Consider the following 9544-nt stretch of genomic DNA (forward strand, 5'->3'; position numbering starts at 1 on the left):
GGGGGGGGCCATGCGCCCCCCAGCTAAGGTGGCACCAGCCGCCCATGGACAGGTGTTCCTCAGATCCACCCTGCGGGGCCTGTCAGGCCCCCTCCTGCACTGTTGGAAGCAAGTGCACAGCTGAACCCACTGCAGAGTCCTGCCTTAAAGCTGCCCAACATGGAGGTATTGATCTGGCTTCTTTCCATCAAGCATGAGTACAGGAAAGTGCCAACATAGGGAACCAGGAGCTTTGATGAATAAGAGGCAAAGTGCCAAACAGGAAGTGTTTAGGGGTGGGGGCAGGGAGGCAGTTAGCTTCATCTTAGAGTTAACTTACAAGTCAAGTTCTAAGCTCTATCACTGCTGATAAATGGGCTCAAAAATCATTAAACAACAGCTTTAAAACAGATCACGGCTGGGGGCTGGGGAAGAAAAGCGGCTGCCCCAAGGGTGTTGCATTAATAGACCAGTCACATCTTGAGCAGTAGCACGTGGGGTCTCGTCTTGCCTTCATGAGCCACCACCTGTCAGTGTTCATAAACTGAAGGAACAATTCAGGTCCTACAGGGACAGATTTTCAGCAACGCTCCACTGAAGTCATGATGGTTACAGTTTACATCAACTGAAGAACCAGCCTGGCCTTTTCCCACAGCTAAGAGCAGAAGAAACATCCATGTTGCATCTTTTAAGTTCCTAACAATTATTTCCCAAGTTATTTTCCAAGAATTAGTGGCCCTAATGCATGCCTGTAATCTAAACACCCCCACGATCTGCTAGTCAGGCTGGACTTAACACAGCTGCCCAGCATGGATCATGGAAGCAAACAAAGAGTTAAAGGCTAGATGAGACATCATCCCTTTACAAGTAGTGCTTAGGGAATGAGCAACTTAGAATAGAGCTGTAAGCTCAAATAAAATGCCAGAAAGGTAGGATACCTGAGCATGCAGGTCTGGCCTTGGTAATCCAGGCAGTCTGGAGCATGGAGCAGGGACTCCAGGTGGCCTGGTTAGTAGCCCCACCTCCAGAGCCATTCTGAGGTCTGCATTGGGCACAGTCCTTTGAAGAATGTGGCCTGCAGATCCCCCACAGACAAGGTACAAAGCAGCCTTGACTCCCAATCTATCTGATGGGAGCTGATCATTTCAGGCCTGATCCTGCAGTCCACACCCCACCCCCCAAATGACATCAATGGGAGGAGTAAGGCCTGGGCTCCTCCCTTCCCCATACAACCTAGCCAGCTCCATGATGCAGCCTTATGGGAGACAAGTTCCAGTTAAAAGAAGCCTCTGGTTGCAGCCCCTGGTGCAGCTGTCCCACACAGAATTGCATTCTCCCAGCTGTGAGGGGCCTGGTTTTGCATGATTCGAGAGAGAGAGAGAGACAGAGACAGAGATATGCAGGTGGAGTTAGCAGAGCAGTGGCAGGAGAGGGAGACCATAGTAGTGTCACAAGGTACATTTAATGCAGGAGCCAACTACAGGGGGCAGTGAGCATCACGGGACAGCAGGGAATGCTGCCATTGCCCTGCAGAGTGAGCGTGGGGATAACAAGCTGCCATCACTTCATGTCAGTCCAGGGCTCTTGCTAGCAGCACAGATGCAGGACAGAACGCAAAACATGGAAAAGAAACCCAAAAAAGGACAGGCCAAAGGCCTGAGAGCCACCTCCCAGGTCAGTGCCCTTGATCTGCTCCACTCCAGTTCAGGCCAGTTCCTACTGTGGGCTGGGCACCCAACCAGCTGTCTGTCTCGTACACTGCTGCTGCACAGGGGTCACCTGTTGCTCTCCATGGTGGACATGGAGAAGAAGTCCTCCGGCAGCTCTCCCAGGAGCCCATCCAGGTCATCTGCACAGAGCATGAGGAGGTTAGAGGCTTACATCCATTTCACCTGCCCCTGTTCTCTCAACCATGCAGCCACCTCACTGAAAGATTAGCCCTTTCAACCCAGGAGCTGGGTTTTTGAGTGCATGGACCTGTCTCCTGATTATTAAGATGCATTCAGTGAAGACAGACACAGAGAGCAGAAAAGTGCTAGGAGTTCTGTACCCAGACTGCAAGGCGGGATCCACATGTGATGGGAGCAGGGCAAGGCCTCAGGCCTTGTCAGAATGTGGGACAAGTTTTTCCAGCACCTACCCCTGGAACCAAGCTTAAGGGACCTCTGCCCCCAACTGGTACCCAGTGAGCTAGGCTCCCCTGGAGAGTTGACCCATAACTTCAGTGGCAGAACCAGCCTTACCCATCTCGCAGACCTCAGACCCGCAGGGCTCCTCTTCAGCAGGTCCAGTTAACCCCCATCTGCCAGCTCCACAACTTTCCAGACATGATGGAAACCCCCCTGGCAACTGTTGCATGCTCCAGCCTTCATCCATGCTGGAGCTCCATGTGGCCCTAGTGCCAGGGACGGCCCCTGGGACAGCAGCTGAAGGCTCTGGCTGGAATTCAGGTAGACTTTGGCCCTACAAAAACGCCAGGTAGTTGAGCTTCAGGGAACTCTCCCTTTCTTTGCAGTCAGAAACACAGAATCAGGCCAGTCTTCCCATTTCCTGGTGTCCCACTTCAGCATGTCTTCCCCATCCTAACACTAAGCCCCTGGATCATCTTGTTCTTCCCCAGCCAGCAAACCTGCCCCTCCGCCTAGCTGGATCACAGCTCAGCTCCAAGCCGTACTCGGGTTCTGAGCATAACACTTCTATGCACTTGCAGGAACTGTTACCACCCACTCCAGTAGCTACCCCACCTGCTGTACAACAAAGCTACACTGTACCTCTGAGGATGCCGGCACTGGCCCCCCTCTCTTGTCCTCGGGCTCCTGCGACAGCTGAGAAGGGCTCTTCTCCCCCAGTTCTAGTGGATAGATCTTCACCAGGTTGTTGGGCGTCACATTGAGGTAGTGGTTGCGGTGGGATGGAGAGAACACCCCTACCTACAGCAGCAGACAGCCATATCCCGTGTTACCAGGGCTCTTTCGTCTCTGCCATTGGCCCAGCCCATGGGAGCAGAAGTGGGCAGAGGCCATGAGAAGAAGAATCAGTGCTTGCACAATGCTTCACAGATTTCAGAAGCCTCTGTGAGAAGCAACTGGCAACACTGCAGAAGCCCTGATCCAGAGACCAGGCACAGTGGGGCTCATGAAATGACTTCCCTGCCATCCCAGCCAATGAGGGTGGAGAGTTCAGTCCACGGCTTATTTAGTCTTTGGCCTCTAAGCAGAGATGGAAGGGTGGAGAACAACTTGTCATTGTCCACAGGGCATTTCACTGGGGAAAAAGCAGCACCAAGACACCCTGTCCCCTCCTATCCTTCCTCTCAGGGTACCAGGGCAGTAAGAGATGGCTGAACTTGCACATGCCTCTCACTTCCAAGCAGGGGAGCAACAGGCTCTTTGTTAGACCCACTCCCCAGAACAGGAACCCAGAAAGCACCTTTGTTGCCATAGTGACTGGCTTTTGAGGAGGAAATATCTCCACAGCAGATGCCCTCAATACCAACACTGGGCCCCCCACCCCGCCATAGCTCTGTACCTGCTTCAGGAGAAGCACTGCACCGGCCTTCAGCTCACTCGACCTCTCCTCCAGCAGCAGGCGGTGCACTGTCCCCTGCATCTCTCCTGCAGGCAGCACAGAGGATCCATTAGCCATTGGGGCACTCAGAGAAAGACCAAGGTTGGGCCAGGCAGTGGACTGGCTGTAACAGTTCCTTGTGTCACTACACCTAGGCCACACCAACCAACTGGGGAAGCCTCTAAGAGAACACAGGGATGAGCGATCAGGAAGGGAATGAATAGGTGATCAGACCTGACAAGGGAGAGGACAAAGGCTCAGGCTGCAGAACCATTTTGCTTGCTGTACCTTATCTCACTGTTTCCATCCCAATTGCCAGTCAGATTCAGGGGCTCTCCCACCAGGATCAGTCCTGTGCTGGCCCCAGCAGGTAGAACCTAGGGGATCAGCTTGGTCTCTGATGCCCAAGTACCAAGTCTTTCTCCATGCAGCATGGAGAGGCTGCAAGAGGTCACAGCCAGCCAGGCAGAGAAAAGAGCTGTGCAGGGCTTGCTGCAATAATCTAGTCATGTGCTAAGATATAGGGCTGGCTAACCTCAGGTTTGAGGAGCATCTGCCAACTGCAACAGGAGTTGGGAAAAAATTCTCTTGTGCACATGCACACACACAGGAAAATTAGGAGCTCAGAGAAAGGACTTTAGATGCCTTTGGAAGTACCAGGCACAGGCCACTGCTAGCTAAAGTGCACACTGCACCCCCAGCATGTCCCAGCAGTAACATCCCTGAGTAGGCCACACCTGCCCATTCCCACTGGGTCAACCTGGAAACTAGGCAGTGAAGCCTCTCTAGTCACTTCCAGCTGGAAAATGAGGTTTCAAGAGTGACTGCAGGGGGCACCCCTAGAGCAACCTCCTCCAGCTCCCATCCTTCCAGGCTGGGAGCATGCTCAGGGACACTGCTGCTGCCACCATGAGGCAGACATGTCCTTGCAGCAGCACACGGAACAACCAAGAGCTGATGGGGATCAGCAGACAGGAGGGTCTCAGTTGTATGGGTCAGTGCAGAAAGTAGAACCCAGAGGGAACATGAAGGATCATGGGAAGAGCTGGCAGGCAGGGCCCATGTGGATTTCCAGCTGGGAAACTAGGCTTTGGTATCCACAGGTAACTGCTTGAAGCTGTGCCTCAAGCAGTCTGCAGGTTTTGCTCATCTGCCCAGAGGTGCTGGCCCCTGCCCTTACCAGTGGGGTCTTTGAACACTGCGCCAGCATCAACGTTGCTGCGTGACAGGGATTTGATCAGTACAGCCATACTGGGGACCTTGTTCTTCGGGAGCTGCTTCAGTGCTGCCTGTATAGACAGAAACATGGAGAACTAGTGGCTGTAGCATGTCCTAAGTAGAGGAAGTGCAGGCTCAGCAGAGCAAGGGCCCGAAATTAGATTCACCTCCTGGCTCTGCCGCACACTTCCTGCCAGAGTCCTAGGACTCTATAATAGAGTGGGGAGGATGCCCCCTTTGCCTTATCGAGCTAGAATGGAAACTCCCTGGGGCAGAGACAGACAGACAGACAGACAGACTCACTATGTGCCTATTCAGTGCCCAGCAACCTGGGGCCCGTGGATGTTACCATAACACAACACAAGTTGTAACCAATGTTTCAGACCATAGGGGAATTTTTGGAGCCCTTGCTGATTGATACTCCAGTCTTGTGGTAATGCCCTGGGAGTCTAACAAGGATGCATCTGACCCATGTTTGCCATTACAGGGAGGCAGTACTGCCTCCCTCACTGACCTAGCTGTTCCTGCCAGGTAGCAGGAAGAGAGCAGAACAGTGTAGAGAGTCTGTAGTCAAGGGCTGGGACAGCTCCTTCTGGGAATAAATCCAAGTAGCTTCAGGCTGAGAAAACAAAATACCACTGGGCCAGGCCACACCAACCCTATGTATGCGTTTACCTGTACCAGGGCATATAGGAATGGTAGCATAGCTTTCAAAACTGTCCTGTTGCATGTAGTTTCTTTTATAAGCCAGTTTATTTCCAGCCTGGCTAGAACCTACATCTATTCAAATGACAAAGAGCCTTCCACTCACTTCAGTCTTAGGCAAACTGGCTCCTCTGATTAATCTGATCAAGAGCTAAATTATTTATCTGAATCCTTCTTCTCCCCCCAGTTTCCACCAGTTGGCCTAGAGAGCTGCAAGATAGCACTAGAATTATTCACTTGTGTGTCTGCAGATGCTTCTCTGTATTATTAGATTAAGGGGCCAAAGCCTCTGAAAGAGGCAGAAGAATAAAGAGCCCAGAAAGCCACAGATAGCAAGATCTGATCATTTATTTAAAAGGCAAGAGCAATGAATGACAGTAAGAGGAAGCTACAGGTCCCAGTATACACATTTGTGGCTGGCTAAGCTGACAGCTGGGTGGTTTGCTCAGATACAAGACATTTTTGTGCCCCATCCCCAAGAAAAAGGTCTAAAATTAAAAGCTGCATCTTGATGCAAGCCCTGGGTAGGGCTGGTTTAGACAGAGCTAATGTTGTTTGGAGCAGGCAGCAGACCTAGATGATCTCCTGGGGGCCCTACCAGCACTATTCTTAGATGATTCTATGGTTATACCTAAAGCCACAAGACAAAATTAAATTTAAATTATAGTAATAAAAACTGACCTACATCCAATCAATCACACATTACATTTTTCTCCCCCCAAGAGTTTTCTTTTCTTTTAAATGAGGGGCAAGGATTTTTTGGTGCTCTCTTTTATTGAAAAAACTGTGTAGCTGGGAGAGACGTTACTCAGGCTTTTGGGTGCACAATGCCTTTCCTTTCAAGGGGTGCATTTTATATATAGGAATATATGGTTCCTGCAAGGCTTAGGGTTCTGAATGGATCAGGCAGAAGCACCTATGCACATCTGAATGTGGTCAGTCCAGTGCAATCACCCGATTGACACACACCTGGGAAATCTGCTACACACTCCTCTGAAGATAGAAGTGCTGTCCCCTGTATGATAGACACCCACACATTGTAACAGATTATTCTTTGATAACCAAGTTTAAGACACCATCTGATGCAGGGAGAGAATCTTCCTCTGCCACAGCATCTCAGTGGGGAGTAGTCTTGGAATGATGGGATCCCACTTTGTGGGACTGTACACTGTAAAGCAAAGGCTCAACTCCTAGGGCTGGTAGCAGAGACACTGTTGTGGCTGTGAGAATGACACCCATGAATAAGCTGTAAACTGAACAGCTGGGCTAAGATGATGTCACAAGAAATCCAAGCTCTTGTGGCCAAGACCTGTGTATCAAGGTTGCTCACCTCAATCTCATGTCACAGCACTCAAATGACAACTGGAAAATGCCACCTTCCTGCCAATTGGTGGTGCTGTAGCTGTGACAGTGCAGAGCAATGGTTCCCAGGGGTGCTACAGTGTATGCACTGCCAACTACAGACAGGTGGAACTGCACAGCTGGACCGGGAAGGGCTGTGGTACATGTCCACTTCCACCTGCATTAGGGCTATCCGACAAGCCTAAAGCATGCAGGAGCACCTGCTCTTGCTGCAGCTCTTTCCCATTTGACCCTGCACAATATCTCCCAGAAACAGGCAGATGGAACTGTCCTGTGTGCCTCTTTCCAGGGGGTGGGGGAAATGGGGACAGCCGATGCAAGAGCTCCTGCCTGCTTTAGGCTCATCAGAAAACCCTACTACAGGCATGAATGCATACCCCATCCCAGGCCCTGCTCCACAGGGCATTTTTACCTGGCGGCAGTGACAGCAGCTACACCCCAATTGAGAACCATTGAGATAAGCTGAGGCAGCACAGCAGGAGTTCTCAACCAGGGTGCTTCCACATTCAAAGTTATGGAGTGGTGCCCTAACTCAAAGAAGACTGAGAACCACTGATCCAGAGGAAAACAAGCAGCAAGCTGTGTTGGATGATACTGCTAACTGCACCTTTCTAGTAACCACTTATTTTCATAAAGGGTTTTAAACAAACAAAACAAACAAACAAACAAACAAACTCAATCGATCTTCCTGGGTTTTAGCCAAGGTTATGCATGCTTCATTCCCAAACCAGAAGGGCATTTTGGGCCCAAAGGCTCATCTAACATCTTTCCCAACTGTACAGCTAGTCCAATAAGAGGCATCACAAAACATCATGCACCTTCCTCCCTTGCAGCTGCTTCAGACATATCCTAGCAGGTACAGCAGAGATGTGGGAGTGAGCAGTGAAAGTACCAGATCCTGGATCTACAATTGGCCCTCTCCTATGAGCCACCCAGCCATATGGGGCACAGAATGCATGCAAAATGCCAGGGGAGACAAAGGCAGAGACAACACAGGGGAGCTGATAACCTCTTTCTGCTCCCCCATAACAGCCCCTTCTTACCTTCCGGAGCACCATGACTATGCTGTATGTCCGAAGGAAGCAGGATGGGTCTCTCTCATCCAAGCCTAATTCAGTCTTCATGGCAATCCAGGGGCCTTTTCCAAAGTCATCTTCTATTGACTGCTGGGAATTGGGCATTTCCTGGAGTATTCAGAGTTATGTTTAGTTTTTACTATGGCCTCTTACAGTTCACACAAATAGAACCTGCACTGCAAGTTGGGTGTTGAGGGCACATAAGGGAACTATTACATCAGCTGCTTCCCGACATGCCCCTTACTTGATAGAATGTTAGATTGCTGAACCCAAGTGTCAAGCAACACAGGGCACCAGGGCTGCACTGGAAGGACTTATGTTCCTGTGGATCCTCTAGGTGTCTAGCACCTAGACCCCTGGGGCATTCAGAATGTAAAGCAAAGCTTTGGGATCCCCGACTGGCTTTGCCAAGACAGAATTCAACCCAAAGAGGGTGTTGGTACCCAGAAGAAGCATCATAAAGCTTGGAGGTATTGAGACAGACTTTAATGCTGCTCCTATTAGAGGCACAAAGTTGTGGGGGGAAAAGGGGGATTACCTCTGTCTGTAGCTTTGCCAGTGCACCGTGAGCTGGAGTCTGAGGTGTGGAAATCAGGATTTCCTCCAGATTTTTCCCGCCATGCTAAGGTGGGGGAAGAAAGCAAGACACATACATTATTTACAAGCATCTAATCCTGCCAAAAGCAGCACACAGCTTGCACTGGGGAAGCTGTCAGGAACAATTAACAGGTTTTACATCTCTTAGTTGGTCTCTGGGGCCTTGCAAGCAATCACTCCAAAAGGATAAAAGCCTAGCTATAAATCTTGTTTAACAAGTGATAGGGCAGGGCTGGACTCTGGCACAGGCTGCCCTAAGGTCATGGGAGAGCATGGGCCTGGCTCCCTTAACTGAGATAACAGTTCTTGCCCAGAGTGTAAACTGGAAGCTCCCTAATGAGAGGGAGGTTCCTGCGGCTATCACAAGGAACAAGTGGGAATGGAACAGCAAAACAGGGTGAGATTCATCAGCATCTCAGGGGGCACCAGAAGGGGACAGCTCATGCCACTTGACATGCTCTTGAGCATTCAGGTTCATTTGGTCATACAGATAATCTCCTGGTGTGCGCACCTGCAAGCTCTCAGAGCATGCCCAGGGTTTTATAAGAGCTCAACAGGCGTTAGAAATAACTTGCTTCTGGAGCTGCGCCAAACATCAAACCCAAAGGTTCAGAAGAAACAGGACCCAGGTCTGAGCCAGAGTCCTGGTTTTACAGCTGTTCCCCATATCAAGCCAGTCAAACCCTCACCCCAGCTAACTCCACGATCATTTCACTTAAAGGTTGTCAGGTCACCCCAGGGCCAAGTTTGGTTGTTGGAAAAAGCGGGAGGGAGAAACACAGCTGTGATTATACACATTCCTACGGCAGTCAACTCAGAAAAGCAATTCCATGACCAGCACAGCCAAGAGCCATTGAAGACCCTTGCTTCTAAGTAGGGAGATGCAGTTTCTAAATGCCATCCCTGCATATACCAGCTGGCATCTGGGTCATGCTGGACTCCTTCCTCTCACCCACTGTGAGGATTCTCCAGCTAGACTTCCCTTCAGCAACACCCTCGCTCCTACCCCACAACGCAGCTTACCTGGCGAGGCAGAATTC

General features: G+C 50.6%; 1 protein-coding gene across 1 annotated transcript in view; it reads right to left on the reverse strand.

Moving 5' to 3' along the window:
* Positions 1 to 89: 89 nt before the first annotated feature.
* CUNH17orf53 (chromosome unknown C17orf53 homolog) overlaps positions 90 to 9544 on the reverse strand; it is an 11424-nt gene continuing 1969 nt past the window's right edge. The window contains 8 exon segments of the mRNA XM_025196922.1: positions 90 to 634; positions 918 to 1828; positions 2223 to 2442; positions 2751 to 2909; positions 3508 to 3593; positions 4727 to 4835; positions 7875 to 8015; positions 8446 to 8552. Of these exon segments, the coding sequence (XP_025052707.1) occupies positions 1755 to 1828; positions 2223 to 2442; positions 2751 to 2909; positions 3508 to 3593; positions 4727 to 4835; positions 7875 to 8015; positions 8446 to 8552 (896 nt within the window). The 3' untranslated portion in view covers positions 90 to 634; positions 918 to 1754.

The sequence above is a fragment of the Alligator sinensis genome, unplaced genomic scaffold (genome assembly GCF_000455745.1).
Source record: "Alligator sinensis unplaced genomic scaffold, ASM45574v1 scaffold444_1, whole genome shotgun sequence".
Taxonomy (NCBI): domain Eukaryota; kingdom Metazoa; phylum Chordata; order Crocodylia; family Alligatoridae; genus Alligator; species Alligator sinensis.